This window comes from Protopterus annectens, chromosome 8.part0 (assembly GCF_019279795.1).
Source record: "Protopterus annectens isolate FY-2018-M chromosome 8.part0, PAN1.0, whole genome shotgun sequence".
Lineage (NCBI taxonomy): Eukaryota > Metazoa > Chordata > Ceratodontiformes > Protopteridae > Protopterus > Protopterus annectens.
Window position 1 is genome coordinate 1,911,961,064 of NC_056741.1, and position 23,389 is coordinate 1,911,984,452.

General features: G+C 38.0%; 1 protein-coding gene across 1 annotated transcript in view; it reads right to left on the reverse strand.

The window, feature by feature from the left end:
- The window catches only part of SLC12A3 (solute carrier family 12 member 3), a 564,508-nt gene that overhangs the window by 174,846 nt on the left and 366,273 nt on the right, over positions 1-23,389 (reverse strand). Inside the window, exon 26 of the mRNA XM_044079103.1 lies at positions 40-46. Coding sequence (XP_043935038.1) covers positions 40-46 — 7 coding nt within the window. The remainder of the gene's footprint in view (positions 1-39; positions 47-23,389) is intronic.

Genomic DNA, 23,389 nt, shown 5'->3' on the forward strand with positions numbered 1-23,389 from the left:
AGCCTTTTGTGGGTAAGCTAGAAAAGGGTATGAGTGTACCCCTTCCCTATTATTTTATGTACCTGTTGCACAACTGTGATGTTCTGTGTGTTTAAGATGAGGAGTCCCAGTTTCCAAACCTGTTTAAATACCTTCACAGATAGTACCATTGTAAAATCTCCTTGATGTTGATATGATGTTTCCCTTATTTCTGTATCCAGTGATTCTGCACCCTGAAATTGTAGGTGTGTGTTCCACCTCCACACCAGACTGATGCATCAGTAGTCAAGGTTTGATTGTGGAAGTGTGGATAAAAAGGTCATGATCTGACAAGCCCACCAGGCACACTGTGTGTGTGTGCATTGCATGGGGTTCCTTCTCCAGGGGTTGAGAATGATACTCCCATATGTTCTATAGGAACAAATGGATTTTTCACATATGGAGCATTACCAAAGGCACCACTGGAATGCTGAATGTTATGTAGCCTGGGGACCTATTTAACTTGTTATGAGAATTGTCATCTGTGGTCCCTGCTGGAAGAAATCCTCTAGGAACATATTTTTTTCTATGGAAGAAAACCCTGTTCAGCACTGTGTCCGTTAGAGCTCCCAGGCAGGCCTTGGATGTGCTGGGTACTAGGCTGCACTTGGGTAAGTTCTGAGAGAGCGACACATTCTGGATGTAGCTGACAGTACATGAGAATGCCTCCTGCAGCACTTCCTTGAACTGAGTTTACAGATGGTAAACTCTGAGACACAGAGAAAATGTGAATTACTTTGGTCCTTAGAAAACCACTGGGGCTAGACATTTTATGAAGCCCATGAGAAAAATAGAGATACCAGAGGGTAAGGAAGCAAACTACGAGTGGAGATCTCCTGCTGTGAATCTGAGGAATCTTTTCTTCTCTTTGCATATTGGCACATTAGTAGGTATCCTAGAGGTGCATAGTGACCACTAGTACTACAAGCAGGAGGAATTGCAAAGTAAGTATTTTGTATATTAAGAAAAGATTTAGTCTTAAAAAAATCCAGAATCAGTCTCCTTGGTATTCCTTTCTTGAAGATCATGAATAGACAAAAAAATTTCTCAGCTCTTCTGTAGATATGTTTTCTATTGTACCCTGGAACAGTGGTTTATCTACGAGAAGCAAGGATGACTCTAGTGGACCCTTTTGAATTGAAGGCACCCCAACAAAAGAGAGGAAGGCCTTGTATTCTGTTTTCTACCATCAAGATATGATATCTAAGATCAACTGGTCTGAGATTATCTTCAGCTATTTTTTCAGAAAAGGGTCAGACCCCCCCCCCCCCCCCACGGAGATGGTGGAGATTTGCCATAGTGGAGGTAGGGAAGAGATGTTGCCAGTATACCCTCCATGACTTATGATTTCTATTTCCTTGTCATTTCTTCTTCTCAAAGGTTTTCTTCTGCTTGACCTGCTGACACCAGATCAGATGAGAGTAGAAAGACCAGTGTTTGGAAGAGCACCTTCTCTTGTTTATGAGGATGAGGGACTGCTTGATTATCTTCATTGTTTTTCCTTTTAACAGTTTTTTTTTCTTTTTGAAAACTTCTTATGAGGGAGGTCTGAAAAAGATATCCTTCTCCAAGTGTTCCTTAAGTAGCTATCATTTCATATCATGGGAAGGGCTGGATTCATAATCAGGCATGCCTTTTAATCTTGGATAATATAACTGTTACCCTAGATGTTGTCACTGTACCCAATTTTTATGCTTGACCACCAGCTGTGGTGCTTGAGCCATCCTGGATTCTTGAACTCTGTGTTTCATTTTTGCTCTAAAGGGAAGTCTACTCAGTTTGTTTCAGGTCTCTTAAAATGATCCATAAAGAAAAAAACTGGCATTATAGAAACCATGGCCTGTAAAGCCTGGGATATGCAGATATGCAAGAGGTACATTGTTCACATGTCAAAGCTTTCTGGGAAGGAAAGTGGCATGACGATCCCAGCTCAGCCACATGGGCTTTCTTAGAAAAAATGATATACCTGTTTTCTCCAAAGTGTGTGTCATAATGTATCGGAGTCAGAAATGGTTGTTGCTGGCACTATTTCTATGTGAATGTCATGATCAGCCACTTTGTCAAATGTGGACTCAGCTTCCACTGAGGCTACAAGTTATGAAAGAGCTAAGGTGTATCTGCTGGAAGCCACTGATATATTTATCTCCAAGAATCCAGATAAAGGCCCATAGCTAAAACAGATGCCAAAGCTAGCTCTGGGAAAATACTCACTGGATTCAGTACTCTCAGGTGTATTGGATGCCAGAGGGGAAGACTTCCCCCCCTTAATCATGTCACTCATTGTGGTTCTGCTTCCCTTAAGAATTCTTAATTCTAGTCTTTCTTTGACCAGCATGATGGATGCTCCAGGAACCAGAAATGGATTCCCTGAGCATTTCTCACCAATAAACAAGACAGCAAAGAACAGAAATAAAAAAAAGACTTCCTAGTTGGCCATTTAGCTTTCACAGATCTCTGTAATTTGGATCTCTAGGGCTGAAACATCACGCTTGATGAACCACAGTCTTTTTCACCTAAGTTTAGGTATGCCTACAACAAAAAAGAACAAAAGATGGAGTTGATCTCTTACGCCTTTTGTTCAGAATGTAGCCTTATGTCCTGGTGCTGGGAGGAGCTAGACCTCCCCACAACATCTATAGGGTTCTGGGAGTCTGTCTTCTTAGGCCTGTATCTATTTCCTGTATATCATGAAACTACTGCAACAATGATCCGTATGAAGAACATGTATATTTACCATAACATTAACAATGACTTATAAAAAAGTGATTATTTGCAAGAAAATTCAGAATGATTTAAGATAAAAATGTAAAATAATAGTTGGAATGATGCTGACTAACCTAATGTAATCATAAATGTTAAGATTATAATTGAAATCCTCTTACAAAATACAAAAATACATTTATTTGTCTTTATGCACTTTCTTCCACTTCCAGGTAGACATTCATTTTCTTGAAGTACATGGAACTCACCTGCATTATACAATGATAGCTCATTAATATTCAAAAAGGTGCACACTGATTGGCCAGTATATACAAATAGAAAACAATCTGGTCTCTAAAGTACTATTGAGCGGCCAGACTTTTTTCTATTAGTATATGGTACAGAGGCATTAGTCTCAACTATCCAGATTTTTGCCTCATATTTTTGCAGTAAATTAAGTAAGATGGGAAAAAGACTCAACTTTTAAATAGCGTGCAACATCTTTAATAAAAATAGTTAAGCGCTTTTGTCCATATACATCAACTGGACTTCATTAGAAGTATTATGACTAGTAACCTAGCCATTTATGTACAACATTTAAAATTTAAAATCAATCATATGCCAAAATACTTATGATTCTTGACATTTCCTTAAAGTAATGGCAACTGATAAATAAAATGCTTAAATCCCTAAAATATTCTCTCATGTAAATACAAATGCTCATAAAACACTCCAAGACCATGTCCTTATAATTTAGCAGCTCTTAGTTTTAATATGCTGCTCAGAGAAATAGCATCATTCATTCCAAGTGGTGTACCAGCATTGTCTGATCTGCCATAAAAGTTCACTGTACTGTAGTTTGTATTCCCAAGGACCAGCTCTAGGGTTCATGGGAATTTTTCCTAAAAGAAAAAAGAAAAAAATATTTTAATACCATCACATTTTTCCTTGTGTTTGCAAAGTGCGTTGTTTTTGCTGGAATTATTAGTATCATAATTGTTTTCATATATTCTCTTTTTCAACGCACTTCCATCTTACAAATTTAATAGATTTAAATTGTGCCCAAGGCTAAAACTGATATTAGTGAGTTATTGATTGATTTGAAACTGTACATAAGAAAACTTAATTTTAAGCTTTTTCAGTATTCATATAATACTTTCCATGCTACAGAAACATTTACTAGTAGAAGTACTTACAATCCTCTTCTGCATCCCACCCTAGAATTATTCGAGAAATTTTGTGAAAGGGACATCAGAAATTTATACAAACAAAAGGTTTGGTACAAATTATAATTTGAACAAGAAAGAATAAAAACTTTTAAAGGATGTGTCTTGTAATAAGGGAATTCGAATAATGAAACCTGATAAGGGGCGTAGGATTGTGGTAATGAATGCTACTGATTACATATCTAAAATGTATATGGTTTTAAATGATGACACCTAGTACATTAGAGTTTCTATGAATGAAGTGATTACAGCATATTTTAAAATAGACATCCTATTAAGAAATCTGATAGGCCAAAATGTTATTGAGTATAAACTGTATATATTTTTTAAAGTGGATTACCCAGTGGTTCCTACAATTTTTCGCATTCCTAAGATGCATAAGAATGTTGAAAAGCCTCCCATGTGTCCTAATGTAGCAGTCACTAATTCCAAAACACACCCTTTGTCAGTATATGTAGATGGGAAGCTACAAGAATTCCAGAAACAATATCCCTACATTCTGAAAGATTCATGGGACTTTTTGCCAACATAAAGAATGAGTTTTTTGATGATGGCATGTTAATTGCGACAATAGATGTTGTTGATCTTTTCTCATGTATTCCACTTGAAATTGGCCTTGCCTTGTTCAGGAAGGCCTGCACTGACCTTAAGAGTTTGGCCAATAATGAGATCATAATGGTGGGGAATTTCATGAAAATTTTTCCACTGAAGAATTATATTTTTTTGACAATGAGTACTTTAGACAAACAAAGGGTGTTGTAATGAGTGCCTCTTGTGCCTTTTTGTATCCCCTTCAGAGGCTCGAAGTTTCAAAACTTTGATCCTCAAAAAGCCAAGATCAATGTTTTGAAACGTCAAACATTTTGAATGGAGCTCTCTGTACAGCCCATAACAACTGTTTTTCTCACTGTAGTGGGATCTCAGCGTTGGTATATTTAAGTAGCAGGGGGTGTGGGGGGTGTAGGGGGGGTTGGCTTGCCCTCCTGCAAAACCATTAAAAAAATGTTGTTTTTATTTATTTTTTATTAGGTTTTCAAAGTTTCAAAACTTCATTCTTATGGTCGTGGACATTTGAAGTTCGAAGTTTTGAAACTTTGACCTTCTGAAGTTGATACACCTTTTTATATGCAAATATAGTTTTGTGGCACTGGGAGCAAAGCAATGTTTTTACATCTATTTACATGCAATATATTGTTAAATTCTTGAGATTTTTGGGTGATATATTAATTGTTTGGAAGGGTAGTAACTCACAGTTTGATAGATTTGTGGGATACCTGAATTCCACCACTGAGTTTTTGGGGTTCACGTCTACACGTTCTTATGACTCTATTAACTTCTTGGATGTTTACTAGTCATGGTAGTTCTGATGAAGTCCAGTTGATGTATGTGGATGAAAGCATGTAACTATTTTATTAAAGAAGTTGCATTCTTTTTAAAAGCTGATTCTTTTTTTTTCCATCTTAATTAATTTACTACAGCTTCACTATTTTTGGTTACTTGTTTTTGTGTGAGGTTTTATTCCAACTTTACTTGGTTTGTTGTATGTTTTCCTGATTGGAATCATACTATGTCCTCACTACAGATGTTTTCTTGCAATGAGCACTTCCAATTGGAACCGTGTAACAATGTGATGGTTTACTGGCCAGTGGGGTTGGATCAACTGAGTCTATAAAATCAATTACTTGTTGTCTTACCCTATTGTTCCAGCTTTTAATTCCCATTGTAGCTGATTTATACAAACAGAATGACACCATTCTGCGATCTCGCATTTTGATACCCATTTCAGTAAATACTTTGAACAATGTTGTGAAGGAGGACTTTACCAGTTTTGATTGATCCTTGTGGCTGCACAAAATGAACATGGCTTTTAACAGACCCGGAGCACCCAGAGGGTTAAGTGGCACCCTTGATATACAGCTGGATTGATTTAAAAAAACTTACCAGATTTAAAATGCTGCAATTAAATAATGTGTATCTGAAAGAATGTATAGCTAACAGGAAGGTACTGGAGGGTCTGAGGGTCTGGAAGATCCCAAATGGGATAGTTTAACTAATTTCCATGTTCAATTACTGTCGGGTACAAATTATGGAAATCCTTATTCAACACAATGAAAAAATTATGGCAGGGTTGCTTGATGAGGTTAACGTGTTGGATGCCTCTTTAAAAAAAAGCTTTATTGTTTGAGATTAAGACCAGAAAATATAACAGAGTATTTGTCCACATTGAAAACACATTGAGCAAAATAAAACTGAGAATACTAAACAAAATTCAAAGGGATGAAGCTGAGTATGGGAACGGAACAGCTAACACAAACCAGACTGCAATATAGGCAAATCAAATTTTGCCAGTGAGGGTTCTAATTTTAGCAGTACTGTTGAAGAACCAGATAATTTTGGAAAAGGTGCAGAACTATACAATGAGGATGTTTTATTAAAAGAGGAACAATTTCCCCTATTGCGTTGGTCAATAACAATAGCCCAAAGGAATTAGGCCAATGTTTTAGCAAAAATGGAGAGGACAGGCAGACTACACTATGTTGGTTGCATCATCTTTAGATCAGACTGATGTCATGTGTTTTATTACTACATCAGTGGACAATTTAAATACATCTGTAATAAACAATGATATGGGCCCTGTTAAAACATGTATTACTGACTAGGTTGCAAATGGCAACATGATAGTAACTGAATACAAACGCTTTAAGATTTATATATATATATATATATATATATATATATATATATATATATATATATATAGTGATTTGGAAACTAATTTGAGACATCACAATTTGTTTAGTAAAGGGTTTATATTTGTGCCCAAGGTTAAAACTGATATTAGTGAGTTACTGACTGATTTGAAACTGTTCATAAGAAAACTTAACTTTAAGCTGTTTCAGTATTCACATAATACTTTCCATGCTACAGAAAAGTTTACTTGGAGACGTACTTAAATCCTCCCATGCATCCCACTCTACAATTAATCCAGAACTTTCGTGAAAGGGACAACAGAAATTTATACAAACAAAGGTTTGGTATGAATTATAATTTAAACAAGGAAGAATCTAAACTTTTAAAGGATTTGTCTTGTAATAAGGAAATTAAAATAATGAAACCTGATAAGGGAAGTGGGACTGTGTTAGTGAATGCAATTGATTATGCATCTAAAATGTATATGGTTTTAAATGATGACACCCAATATAATAAGAGTTCCTATGAACAAAGAGAATAGAAAATATTTTAATATAGATGTCCTATTAAAAGATCTGATAGACCAAAATGTTATTGATTATAATCTGTATATTTTTTAAAAGTAGATTATCCAATTTTGCTATCCCTAATATACATAAGAATGCTGAAAACCCTACCATGAGTCCTATAGTAGCAGCCACTGATTCCAAAACACACCCTTTGGCAGTATATGTAGATGGGAAGCTAAAAGAATTCCAGAAACAATATCCCTACATTCTCAAAGATTCATGGGACTTTTTGTCCAACATAAGGAATGAATATTTTGACGATGGTATTTTACTTGCAACAATAGATGTCATAAATCTTTTTTCATGTATTTCACACAAAACAGACCTTGCCTGGTTCAAGGAGGCCTGCACTGGCCTTAAAAGTTTGGCCAATAATGAGATCATAATGGTGGGGGATTTCATGGAAATTATTCTACAGAATAATTATATATTTTTTTGAAGGTGAATAGTTTAGACAAACAAAGGGTGTTATAATGGGCGCTGCTTGTACCCCTTTGTATGCAAATATAGTTCTGTGGCACTGGGAGCAAAACAGTGTTTTTACATCTATTTAAATGCATTATATTGTAAATTCTTGAGATTTTTGGGTAGCATATTCATCGTTTGGAAAGGTAGTGACTCATAGTTCAATGAATTTGTGGGATACCTAAATTCCACCACTGAGTTTTTGAGGTTCATGTCTACACATTCTTATGACACTATTAACTTCTTGGATGTTACTATAATGATGGATTTTGAGAGATGTGAATTTATTTTCAAGTTGTTTAGGAAACCTACCTATTCAAATAATTTCTTACACTTTAGTAGTAACCATTCAATGTACCAAAACAGAGCCTTAGTTAAGGGCCAGATGGTCTATGCACCGAGACTTATATCTAGGGAAGATTTATTTTCATTAGAAATTGAAAATTTATATAAAATATTTAAAGACAGGGGGGATCCCTTGACAATTTTAAACAAAATTAGTGATGAAGTCATACAAAAAGAGGAAAGACAAGATATTCTTTCCCTTAACAGGTGATGATTCTTTCAATTAACATGGTGGGAATAAAGGTAGTAATGACACAGACAATTACAAACTTACTATGGCAATTAAATATTGAGTTGAGAGCAGTCAAGTCAGGCATATATTAAACAAGAATTGGAAATGTATCAAATATGATGAAAATTGTAAGGATGTACTAGGGAATAAGCCGTGATTTATATACAAAAGGCATTTTAATATCAAAGAAAAACTAGATGCAGAAAATAAAGTTAGTTCTGGGGACAAATCTATTAAGGGTATGAGAAAATGCAGAAGGTGTCCCCAGTGCAAATACATTTCTCAGGGAGAAAAATTAAAACTCAGTACCATCAATATGGAGTTTAAACCATATAATAACTTTGACTGCAATAAAACAAGGGTGGTCTACTTGATGATTTGTGATTTCTGTCATGCCTATTACATTGGTAAGACAGAATGTGCATTGAAAAAGAGAATATATGACCACAATTACGATATTAATAATTTCAATAGAAATAACGCACTTTACAAACACAAGGAAAAATGTGATGGTAATAAAAAATTGTTCTTTTTTATTCTAAAAAAGTTCCCATGAACCCAAGATGTTATCCTTGGGAATACAAACTGGAGTACAGGGAACTTTTATGGCAGACCAGACTTAATGCCAGTACACCACTGGGAATGAATGATGCATATTTCTATGAGCAGTGTATTAAAACTAAGATCTGCTAAATTAAAAAGATATGGTATTGGACTGTTTTATATGCATTTATATTTACATGAGCAAATGACAGATTTTAGGGATTTATGCAATTTATTGATCAGTTCCTATTACTTTAAGGAAATGTCAAGCAGCATAAAGTATTTCGTCATATGATGGATTTTAAATTTAAATTTTTTTATATAAATGGATGGCTGGGTTACTATTCATGATAGTTCTGATGAAGTCCAATTGATGTATTTGGACAAAAGCACTTAACAATTTTATTAAAGAAGTTGGATGCTATTTAAAAGTTGATTCTTTTTTCCATCATATTTAATTTACTGCAGGACTAGTATCGACGTCACTATTTTCGGTTACTTGCTTTTGTATGAGGTTTTATTCCATGTTTACTTGGTTCCTCATATTTTTGGTCTATTCCTCATAAAGTTTTTGGTTTTCCAAAAAATCACTGTGGAATGAAGTCACTAAATAAAGACATGCATTTCAGTTTCAGCCTCTATATCTTTCTGACAATACACAATAATCCAATCTTTTAATTCTCGCAGCTTTCTAAGTTTATAAGAGCAACATTTACAATTGGTCCCCATTTTGGAGCCTTTGCCCCATTTATTTATGACTTTGTCTACATGTCTTGAGCTAAGAGCTTGAGAGGTTCATACAGAGGGCAGAGGAAATACAAGAAAAATCAAGTATGTTCTGCAAAAGTAAAGAAGCGTACTTGATTTTCCTTGTATTTCTGCCCTGTCTCTCTTGTGCCTCTAGAGTGTACAGATTTTATAATAATAATAATAATAATAAAAATCAATGGAGATTTTCCTTTCTCTGTTGCTTGTTTTCCACAACACTGATGTAAGTCCTGTATGCATGTGCAGTATATCAACAAATGCTGAAGAATGAAGAAACAGGGAGGGACACCATAGCGTCATTATACAAAGACATGATTTAAGAAAGGTAAGTCATTTCTTTTTTAAGTAATGTCATTGTATAATAACAATAATTGAATTGTTGGTGAGAGTATATTGAGGATTTACTCACAGTTGACATTGTTTAATCACTCAGGCTTCACCTTTGTGATCAAACCACACCAGCTGTGGGTAAATCCTCAACATACCTAAACCCACTCATCGTTTTTTGCTTAATTATACCCTTCTAATTCTTTTGTTCTAGTTCCAGTTACTGAGAAATGACCTCTAGGATGTCTTTTCACTTCGTGCACAGCTCTAGATCTGGTCATATGCAAGTTGTCAAGTCTATAGAATGAGCCATTTTTTTAATTTGATTTCATTTGTTAACTTTGTAAATCCACTAAGCATAAATGCCTCTTTTCAGGGACAACCCATTAATGCTGTGTGGTTCAGTGACTTGCACAGAATAATATAATAGACAAGTGACAACTCTGCGCTGTCTTGCCAAACTATGAGCTGATAGTTGTTTTCATCATCCCCCCTCTAGCATTTCTGCTTAATTGCTGATGCAAACAGATGGTCTTGCACAATGTGATTCCTGATATGAAATGATGCAACAGTTTAGTGCAGGAGACTACAACTATGCACTTTATCATAGAGTCACAGACTTGATTCCCTCAGCTTCCATTTGTCTACCGTGTGATGACTCTGAACAAAGTCCTCCTATGTCATTCCCATGTCATATGACTTGAACAGTTACCCGATTTGAAAATGGATAAAATGAAGAAAAGTAAATTAAATAAAATAAAACTTTCCACCAAACTCATCTTGAAAAAGGTCCTCTTATTCTCCTGCCTCATCTCCAAGTGCTGGTTGTAATACCCCACCCCCCCACTTAATTATATCCTTTGTTGAACCATGCACACATGAAGCCTTCAGCCATTACAAGTATGCATCACATATCTGCTGTGCTGCTTTTTCAATAAAGAAATATTTACTTGCATTTCTCTTGGACTTTCTCCTTTCTAGCTTTGTCACGTAAGCTCAAAATCTATCAGGCAGCACCATTTTTGCATACGCTCCTCCCTCATGAGTCAGAGTAGCATCTTAATGACCCTTCCACAGGGCCACACTACAAAGGGGAGCATCTGTTACTGGCGGGGGGCAATACTCTAAAACATAGTTTTTCAGAAATGACAACTAAATCTATCACTTCAGTCACCACAGAGTGTAATACAGAGTTTTTTGTGATGTATTCACCTTGTTAGATGCACAATGTACATTACTTGAACTAGACATATTGACTGAATGCATGTTGTTTCACACATTACTTATGCTAGACATTAGTTCACCCATGGAAAACTGTACCTATATTCTTATGTTCATACCTCTCAATTTCTTTGCTCGAGAATTCTGGACAAGTACATAAATAATGGGGGGACAAAGGCCCAAAACTCAGGGACAGTTTTTAAATCTAATTTTAACTCACTTAAAAAGTTAATAGAACAACAGGCTTTGCATCAACATATATTTTCAGAACCTATGTCTCTAATGGACACAGGTAACCTGTAAATGGTTCATCTCCTAGGCCCATGCTTACACTTATCAAAGGTAGCAGAGCTTGTCAGAGATTTAGGATTCATGGCTAGGCTTAAAAAGGCCTTTGTGGTCATTAGCCTAGTAAACACCTATGATCCTATGAACCTATGTATAAAATGTATGAAGACTTTAATGTCCTGTAGTACCGACTGTCTGTAATCCTCAGGTATTTACCAGAAAATCAAGTTTTGTGAAAGACTCAGCAAAAGAAAGAGGGAAAATCAAGGACAGTTGAGGGGTATGATTACATTACAAGCAATGAGTTGTCCCCTCTTACGAATATGCAGCACTTTACCCTTGTCCTACTCAACTTGCACCAGTACAAGCCTACTTAAATTAAACATTTTGTAAATGACCATCACAGTTTTAGGGCAGAAAGCATTCCCTTTATCATTGTATTTATTGCATCTCCTATTATACTTCTTAAGTATCAATTCTGCAATAAAAAAAAGTTTCAGAACTTCCATTCCATCTTCCCTGCTAGACATAACCCGAAAATGATATCCAAAATGACCTGATCATGCATTAGTTGGTAACACTTAATACCCTTAACTGCCAAATTCCCAGAGCAAACCACTTAATCATTGTCTGTAGTCTACATTTTTGAATTTTAAATATTGAGATATTTGTGTCTCATGAAATTATGGGATGCAGCAGCCACTGTTTAACATTAACAAGGGTTTGGCTTTATGATCATTTTAATATTAATTGTCTGCATTTTGTTGAAAGGAGACTATACCAGCTAGCTCAGAAACTGGTACTTCAGAGGAAAGTTCAGTAATTTTTTTGTCAGAACCTACCCTTCTGCAATCTGGAGTGCTCCAGGGGTCAGTATTTGGGCCACCACTCTACTTATGCTTTATGTTTTTGCCACTGGATCTGTTGTATGCTAATGACTTTATTATAATATAGAGCCTTCTTTTCTCCACAGTTTATCAACAATGAACCTCTGACAGAGCACAACAGGTCATTAACTCAAATACCACTACAGGCAAATACAAATAAGACAAAAACACACACACATATACAGACAGTACAGCATAGCTATCAGAGTAATTTGTCAGAATAGTGGGTGAAGAGATGTGATACAACACAGACCTTTTAGCATGTAGACTCCTTTAGGTACCAGACTGTAGCCCCCCTCATCATAGCTAAACACCTCAAAGCACCAACATCTCAGATCAGCAAAGCTGATAAGACTTGTCAGGAGGTTCCCAAATAGTTCTGTTCTGAAGGCAAGGGTAAATATGCTCTTAATTTTTAAAAGAAGGCATATCTCCACAACTGTACAAATTTACACAGAATGTCCAGATTTTGCCTCTTATTTTTGGCCTGTTTTTCATAAACTTGTGGTTTTCTGACAAATTAGTGGCAAATCGTTAAAGATTAAAGTTGGAAAATAATAACACAGATTTGAGTTTCAGACTTCATATCCTTCAGAAAATTCATGCTAATGCAAAACATGTTACTCTATCAATTTTCTAAGTTTGTAAGAGCAATATTTAAAACTTGTCCCTATTTTTGGGCCTTTATTTCACTTTTATTTATGGCTATGTCCAGATTTCTTGCTCTAAGAAGTTGAGAGGTATGTGATCAAACATAATACTCCATCAAGAAACTACACATATTTTAAATTCTATTCAATAAAATATGCACATATGCACAAAGGATCACCATTTACATTACTAACACAGACATTAGCTGAGTTTCAGTCAGTCATTTGAGTTGCTAAATGTGTTTGTGCGCATTTGTTTGTCTGTGTGAGTGTTTGTGTGTATGTACACATAAATGTATATATAGAGATATACAGATATATATAAATGCATGTAAGTACAAGAAGTGGAAAGGTGTGGAAAATCTTTAACTGTGAGTAACAAGCCTTGCATCAAAAGAAAAGAGAAAAAAGCTTTCATTTCAATTCTGTTTAAATGTTTAAGCTGCACACACTTATAGATACCTGTGTGGTGATACTGCTTTGTACTGTTCTGCTTATTTCCTTGTTTTATTGAAAAAAGTTACTTTATTGCATTTGTAAGTTTGTTCTTGGACAACTACATCACAGGTGGCAGTAGGATTCCATCATAGTCCATGTAGGTATAAATGAGCTGAGATGTACCTCCCTGGACTATATGAAGAGAGAAATTATGGAGCTTTCAGACTATGTATCTCAGGCTGGAGCCTGAGCAGCCTGTTATCATCACCAAGGATGATGCCACAATATGAGCAAACGATGATTGATTTTAACAATTGGCTGTCTTTCTGGCATCATTCTAAAAGGATCCAATATCTTAGGAGGACATTGCTAACGGACCACATTGCTTTTCCAAGGATGTCCCCACTAGGCTTTCAAATACTGGCTAAAACTTTATCCACCCCATAGTGCCTTCTTAGGAAATGCCAAATTGACAAACCTAACAACATAGCAAAATCAACTCAACTGAACCTCTGGGTATTACTGTTCAATGCCAGGAGCCTAAATAAAAATTATGCTTGCTCCAAGCCCTTCTCACAATCAAAATTATAGATATCTGTTCAGTCACTGAGACATGGTTTAAGGCAGCAAAAAGTATGCCTGCAGTGCAAGGCTTCAGTGCCTTCCACTCTTTTAGACCAATAGCTGCACAGACAAGGGTTAAAGTGGAGGTGTCTCAATATACATCAATAACAAGCATACAGTAGAGAGTCGATTCTCCGAACTAATTGGGACCTATGGTAGTTCGGCTAATCAAACTGTTCGAATAATCTAACATATAATTGAACCAGACAAAAAACATCTGTACAAAACTGTACAGTATATTATTGTCCAGACAGCTAATATTAATGTTGCTATTCTAATGTTGACATGACAAATTACTAAACTGGCAGAGTCATTTGGAAGGTAGAATTAGAACAGTACACTATGGCACAAATAAAAATCTAATTCATTAGCATGCAGAAACTCCAGTTAGCAACAGTCCAAATAGTCCAAAAAAGCAACCAGTTTAACAAAAATGGTGTCGCAATCAATATAGTGCTAGACAAGCTGTAACTGCCATCAAGCCATCAAGAAATGTTGAAGGGCAACTCCAGAAAGGACCATCAAGTCAAAGGCTAAATAGCAGATCAACTGCAAAATTTTGATCCCAGTTTGCCTAAGAAGGGCCATTACTAACATATACTCAGAAAATACCCTGGGGTTGGAAACAAGTCTGAAAATGTCAATGCATTAAATATGTTTCATAATTGCATACAGAAGGAGATGAATGTAGAGAGACACTTTTTCAAATCTATACATGGATCAAGGCTCCTTTCTAGAAGGATGGGCAGTGGAGCATTTGCAAGAGAATTCTTCAGTGGGACTACAGCTGAAACAATGACTTGAGCATGGGTAATTAATGCCTTAAAGAACACCCTCTGAGCTACTGTACCTAACTGATTGCTGTTTAGGTATAGAAGTCAATCAGCAAAGCACAATTTCTAGGTTTCACTGCTATAAGATGCAAGTTTTACAGGATGAAATACACACACACACACACACACACACACACACACACACACACACACACACACACACACACACACACACACACACACACTTACTTGTTGACTTGTAGATGAATAGAGTGGAAGTGGCAACAAACATTAAATTCCATGGTGTGGGAAAGACGCACGTACAGATGCAACTCTTAGGAAGGTTGTGTTCAGATAACTGACATTTCAGATGATTGATGTCTGGATAATCGACTCTCTACTGCACCTCTAGCTATCTATAGGTCACCTTTCATGCCCCAAGAAGCCCATAGTGCATAGTTGGACCTACTGTGGACACTAATCATCCAACGTAACGCCCTACTCATGGGAGACTTTAACTTCCCCTGTATAGACTGGGAATCATATGCGGCCTCAAATCTACAGGCACACTTCATGAATACAAACACCCTTAACCAAATAGTGAAAATGGCCTCTAGAGGCTCCAACATACTGGATTTGTACTGACAAATATGGGTGAATGCTCCACCACCCCATACCTCGCCCTCCATTGTAAGGTTCTACCATTAAGCCATCTCCTTTCAAATCAGAATCAACTCTTTAACCCCAATAAATTGAGTAACAGTTAGGAACTATTCTAAGGCAAACTACCTTTTATTAAGTGATGGTTTGTCAAAATCCAATGCCCCTCCAAACCCTGAGAACACAGCAACCTAGACTGAACTGCTCTCAGAAACTCTTTACACCCATGTCAATGGTTTCATAGAGGTTGCTGTACCTACCAGAAGTAAATCCAGAACTAGCCCCAGAAACAAATTGCCTTGGTAGAATCCCAAATTAAACAATATATACAACATAGGAAAGAAAGTATGGCAAAAATTAGGAAGGGTGATTCCCATAAAGATAAAAACTCTCTCATAAATGGGCCCTGATAGCATCCTGAGATGCTTCCTCATCATCAGCATCATCAAAGCCCTTTCTCCCATTTTCTACCTGGGGTCAGGGTGTCATGTAAAATGTCACCATCTCTCTCTCTCTCTCTCTCTCTCTCTCTCTCTCTCTATTCAGTGCCACTCTCCTATCTTTTTGATACTCATGCCTGACTGTTGCTGTTGCAGATCTCTCACAAAATTCATCCACCTCTTTGATGGACACCCTCATTTCCTCTAGCCTTCTTTCTGTATGTCCCAAATCTTCTTCACCAAATTGTCTTCTGATTTTTTGTACATGTGCCCAGAACATCGTTATGTGTTATTTTTTTACCTTTTCTGCAATTTGAGCTACTTTAGCTTCTATTCTTATCCTCATTTCTTCATCTGTCACACACTGTGCTTTCTACCACCCATCTCAGGCACTTCATCACTTCTGCCTAGGATGCCTCCTGAACAGCTGTTAACCAAAGCATGTATACAAAAACGTGTGACAGAGTGAAATGTTTAACAGCTTTTAATATAATTTATTCATCAGAGAAAGACGGCTTCTGGCCACTGTCTGTGTAGCAGTCCTAAGTTTTTTATAGCTTTCAAAGTCATGAAACACTGCACTTCTACACACACACACACACACACACACACACACATATATATATATATATATATATATATATATATATATATATACACACACACACACACACACACACACACACACACACATATATATATATATATATATATATAGATATATAGATATACACACACACACACACACACGCACACACACACACACACACACACACACACACACACACACACACACACACACACACACACACACACACACACACACACATATTTAAGTATATGGATATGTATGGGTGCCATTGTTTTTTTTCTCGCAGCATGCATTTATCATGTGCCGCTGGTTTTGGTAATTTTTTTTGTTGGTTAAAGTGGTCAAAATATATTACAGATGAACTCCAACAGTTCAACTGTAATATACTTCATGAGTTATCCTCTTTTTTCACAGTCGTGTGACCATGGAGTTAGTATATTTCATTTCCTGTGGTGTGGGGGCAGACCCCCCCCCCATATAAAAGGAATGTTTTTAGTTGTTTCAAGTGACTGCAAATGTAACATATTTGATTACATTTGCAATCACTGCATTTGGATGCTTTTTTGTATAGATGATAGTGGTCAATGTGACGTCCATATAATATCCCACTGAACTGCCACCAAATAATGTGATGTCTACCACTATCCTGGGTCAGTAACTAAGGAGCTTCAATCCTCCCTATTGACTCCAATGAGAGACTGTCACTTAAACTGGAGTAATATCCCACAATTTCCCCCTATGAGCACAAAAGGAACATGGTCTATAACCTGGGACTGGACTGTATACTTCTGTCCACCCCAATGTAACTCTTTATTACACACTTCAGAGCAATGTGTCCCAGGTTAAGACCACTGATATATTCACACTTAAATAAATTAAATCTCACACATCCAAACACTTCTGAGAAAGCATGACACAGATTTCCAGCTGTGTCCCTTCCCAAAAATAATATGGTAATGCGGCAACAATCAGAGTGTCTTCATGCCCTTTAAAGTGGTGCTCAATTATGAAAATTAAATATTAAAACAAATAGTGGCAAATGACCTAAGCAGCCAAGCTTTCGGAGTGGCCTGGAAGTTACCAAGGCAAGTATAACCACTCTCAAATCACTAAAGAAAATACTGATTGACCAGCCACAATGTAAGTTAATAAAAATATTTAATAATGAGTAAAATGATTAAAAATATAAAACAGTAATTTCCAATAAACAAACAGAACTCAATCACCAGGAAAATGAAATCACTACTGAAGGATAGAAATCCACCATTTAGAAAAACTCTAACTGATCTAACTGATTAGTTATAATTTCCTTGTCTGACTAAAGAACACTGTCCCTGATATAAACTAAATTATTACAATAGAGCAAAGAAAGGCTTACAGTTCTTGGTGGGTCCTTTTTTGGGTGTCCACTGCACAGTACATCTGTAAACTCCTCACAACTGGCTGTTAACTGACACCAACATGTCAAAAAAGTGCACTGCTGCTACTGTTGGACCCTCATTAGTTAAAACTGACCACAAGTCAGCCACCTTCTAACTGACACTAACACCAAAATTCACAAAGGGTGAAATCAGGCTAAACACTTCACCAAGGCAAACTATACCCACCTAGGTGAAGCTATAAATGCATTCCAAGCCCCATCCCAAGCTGAACGTGGTAACTACGCCAAAGCTTAAAGAGCTGTACAATCACTTGCATAATGTATAAACCAGGCTGCATCAGATAGAATCTAAGCCAGAGCTCCAAGTAAAATCAAGCTGCCATGGTGGGCTTCCAGCATCAACAAACTCTACAATCAATGCAAAAAGTTGCTGTCCTAGAAAGCAAAGACAAGGACCCAACAATGGAAAAGCACCCTCCTCAGCCTTAACAGGAAAATAAGACTTGTCAAATCTTCGAAGAGCTCTTTTGAGAGAAATCTAGCAAGTACTGCCAAGGATAACTATAAGGCCTTTTATAGCTATGTATGCAACCTAAAGAGAAGGACCCAAGCATGCAAAATGGCTGGTCAACAGTATCACACAAACTGATCCCACAGAGATAGCAAACCTGCTAGCAGACAGGTTTGGCAAAAATTTCACTCCCTTATCCCCTCCTAACTTACAAAAAACCCTCCCCCAAACATCCCACCACCTTACATATCTGAAGAGCATGTCCTCAAAGCCCTGTCCAAGGCAAAGAACATGGCCTCTATAGGACCAGATGACATCTCAGGCTGTCTTCTAAACAGGCTAAAACATGAACTAGCATCACCACTAAATACCCTTTTCAATCATAGCCTAACCACAGGCTTTGTTCCTGTGGAATGGAGAACAGCTACAGTTACTCCCCTCCACAAAGGTGGCCTAGCAATGGACCTGGGGAATTTCAGACCCATAACCCTGACCAGCCTCATCTGCAAGGCCATGGAACATATCATTATGGGCCTCATAAATAAAGACATAGGTTACCTCCAAACCCTGGATCCTACCCAGTTCAGCTTCATGAAGGGCAGATCCTGCCTGCAAAATCTGGTGGAGTTCTTTGAAAGTGTGACAAGGCCATTGATGAGGGCAAATATGTGCACACAGCAGACCTCGACTTGGCAAAGGCTTTCAACATGTTCTCACATTCAGGCATTACCGATAAACTTAGCAAACTGAATGTAAACCCCTTCGTTGTAAGATGGGCTGACAACTGGCTCACAAACCAGACACAAAATATCAAAGTGGGTTACTCCACATCAACCAGCAGACATGGTACCAGTGGGGTGCCACAGGGGTCAGTGCTGGGTCCCCTACTGTTTGCTATATACTTCTCAGAAGTTCAGATCAAAACTAAAGGGTTGTGGCTGACCAAGTTTGCAAATGACTGCAAACTAGGTGCAATCATTGAATCCACAAATGATGTCAGTATACTCCAGGATGGCCTCACACAGACCAGCGACTGGTGTAGTAGTCATGGTCTCAAACATAACACAAAGAAATGCATCATCATTCCCTTTGGCACAATGTTCCTTCACACTATCAAATCAATAACAATAACCTAAGTATCTATGAAGTGGTAAGGGACCTGGGATCACAGGTTGACTGTGACCTTAACTTTGACCAGCATGTGTCTACCATTGTAAGGAAAGCTTTCCACGTAGCCCACTTGATTAGTAAAGGCATCACCTCAAGAGCAAATGAAGTTATAACCCCCCTATACTCAGCACTTATCCAGCCCATAATTGAGTATAATGCCCCATTTAGTATGTACCGGACTAAGCACCTACAGCAATTAGAGAGATCTCAGAAGTTTTTGACAAAGAAGATCAATGGCCTCCAGCATGTGCCTTACATGGGCCAACTAAAATCCCTGTCACTATACTCCGTATCACATAGGATTTTTAGGGGAGACTTATGCCTGGCCTACAGAGCAACCCGAGTACCAAACCTAATGAACTTATTGCATATCCGTAAATCAAATGGATCTCAGGCTACCCATTCCAGGGACTTAAATATGGCCTGCAACTTAAATAGGACAAGCTGGAGGGACAGATTTTTCACCCAGCGACTGACACGTCTTTGGAACAGACTACCAGTTCATGTGAAACAGAGCACCTATATGACACTGTTCAAGATGAACCTGGATGAGTGGATAGGGCACCATAAATTCTTACCATGGATAACACCCACAACCCTCCTGAACATGGGCAGTCATCACCAAATGCAATCCTGGGTATTGACTAGTACCTCTATGGTATTACATTGGATTGAAATGGCTAAGCCTAAAATGACCTCCTGGTCAATAGCCTAGTAATCTCCTATGATCCTATGAACTGACAACTGACTTCTGTAACTGTCTTCAACAGGCTCTTTTCTAGACTAGCGTAACTGTCACAACTGTTCCAATTCTAATGTTCATTTCATATTTTGAAAATCAACCAACAGCTGTCTTTCAGCTTCTAACAATAACACAGAGCAACTATCAACATTCCAATGACATAATCTGCAGATCAGCTGAATCTGAGACAGTTTGCCTTTAGAATTGTTCCCCACAAACATGCACAGCTAGAAATGCAAAAGGATACTGTCTCCAAAACATTCTGTACAAACAGACCACAAATTGACATGTAAGAACCCATCCACAATGTCACAGCCAATCATGCTGGCATACAACATACAGGCCAATCCAAAATCATGCAAAAAAAACAGCCAGAAATGCCAGCACAAATAACAGTGTCTAACCTCTTCACAGTCACTAGTGAACGTGTTTGACATATTTTCTCTCAAAGTTCATCAATGATCAAAAGAAACTGTCATATATGTCACCTGTTCAAATATATTTTAAAATGTATGTATACATATATACTCACAGATACACACATGCACACACACACACACACACACACACACACACACACACACACACACACACACACACACAAGCACACACACAATTAAAATAAAAGAACTATATGGAAACCCAGTATCTCAAGTCACTCAACAAAATTACTTAAGATTAATTATTGGCCAGAACCTGACCTTCACTCTTCATTCAGAGGAAAGGAAATTCTTCCAGCAAATAAAGTTTACTTGCAGGCTCTTTAACATATTAAGTATTAAAGTTATTAGAGATTTCAGAATTTGGTGCTGATTCTCAGAATAGAATACTGTCTACCAATAGTAAACTTAAACTCATCCCTTGTGCAAAACATATACAAACTCTCTCACATGTTCATAGGTTCATAGGTAGGTACTAGGCTATCAGCCCTGGGGTCTATATAAGCCTAGCCAAAAAAGTTCCCTGGTTTTCGCCACCCAAGAAAGTTATTTTCCTGTACCCCTGTCAAGCAGAGCCACAGAAGTGATCCCCGGGGTGAATTTCCTATTTCCCAATCCAATTGTCAAGATTTTTCTTAAAGAGGGCTAATGAGGAGCTTTGCTTGACATGAATGGGTAGTCTGTTCCAGAGCATGTGAAGTCTCTGGGACAGGAATCTATCCCTCCAGCATGTTCTGTTTATTGTGGCAACAAGGTTTAGGTCCCTAGAGCGTGTGGCTCAGAGGGATTGGAGTTTCTTTAAGTGTAGAATGTCCAACAGATCTGAGTTTGACATGGCTTTGTATGTTAGGCAGAGGTGGCCTCTGAGTAGGCGATAAGCGACGGAGTAGAGCTGGAGTTTTTTGAGACAGTCTGCGTATGGACTCTGTTTGAGGCTGGTAATCCTCTTAGTGAGGTATTTCTGTGGCCTTTCTAGTTGTTGTAGATGTATTGTGAGGTACATGCCAAACAGGGCATTGCACTCTATAATGGGTCTGATGAGGGATGAGTAGAGAGGAACAATGACCTCTTTTTTCCTGGATGAGAACCCTTTTGTGATGAAGTGTGCCATGTAGAAAGATGTCCTGACTACTGTGGCGATGTGATTATCAAAGGAGAGACTACTGTCAACCTGTGTCTCAAAGTTTCTTATCACACTTTCAGTGTTTAGTAGGCTGCCACCTATGTGGCAATTCATGGGTACAGTGTTTTTCCCAAAGGCAATGAGAATGCACTTCTTGGTACTGAGCTTGAGGCCATGACTTTGACACCAAGCATCAGTCTTAGTGAGGCCCCTTTGCAGAATGTCCACATCATTAGGTGGTTTTATTATGGCACCTAGTTTGCAGTCATCTGCAAACTTCATTAGCCAAAGACCTGCTGTATTAGCCTAGACTTCTGAGAAGTATATGCCAAACAGGGGAGGACCCAGGACTGACCCCTGTGGTACTCCACTTTTCACTGTTCTGAAGTTGTATTTGGAGTTGGCTACTTTCACTGTGTGGGTTCTTCTAGTGAGACAGTTGGCCACCCATCTTGTGACATAGGGATTTATGCCCAGTCTAGTGAGTTTATCTATAATTCCAGAGTGGTGGTTGGTGTCGAAAGCTTTGGCGAGGTCAAGATAGGCTGTATGCACCACCTTACCCTCATCCATGGCTCTGGTCACTGCTTCAAAGAAGTCAATCAGGTTTAGGAGACATGACCTACCTTTTACAAACCCAAACTGAGTGGGGTCCAGAGTCTGGAGGTTACCTATGTCCTTGTTTATAAGCTCCAAGATGATATGTTCTATGGCCTTGCAGACCAGGCTCGTCAGGCTAATGGGGCAGTAGTTCCCTGGGTCCGTGGTGGAGCCCCCTTTGTGGAGTGGGATAACCATTGTTGTGCACCATTCAGTAGGCACAAAGCCTGAAATGAGGCTATGACTGAACATGGTTCTTAGGTGGGGTACCAGTTCATTTATAGTTCGTGCAGAGCGCAGACTGGGATGTTGTCAGATCCCATGGATGCTGTGTTCTTGGCTTTGTTGTGCAGTCTTTACTTGTGCAGCCATGATTACAGGGGCTTTGCATTCTTCCAGTATAGTAATGGGCCCTTTGGGGGGGGGGGGGGTGAAGGTTGCACTGAACCTATCTGGCAGGATGTTGGCAATATCAATTGGTTCTGTATATCTAGTGCCATTGTGCTATAGCTCAGAACAGATCTGAGTGTCACCATTGAGATTCTTGACATAGCTGTAGAATGCTTTGTGGTTGTCTTTAGAATCAGTGCCAATTTTATTTTCGTAACTAGCTTTGGAGGATTGTATGAGGGATCTCAGCTTTTTGCTGAGGCTGACTAGGGAGTTCCTGCAATCAGGGGATGTAAACTGTGATGCTGTCAGACTGGCTCATACTAGCATACCAGATAACACCACAGTCTCACTTTAAGGAAAACTAACCAGATAGCAGTAAGAGCTAGAATGACCCTGTTTCAAACATCCTCCACATGCAAATGAAGATACTCCAACTAATGGCAGCCACTCACAACTAAGTTTCCCATAAGACTATTTCTTATGGTATCCACAAGAAAAATGGGCAGGTGTTCACATTGTACAGGCCTCAATTTAATCCTGCCATTACTGCCTGGAATGCCTCACCACCAGTC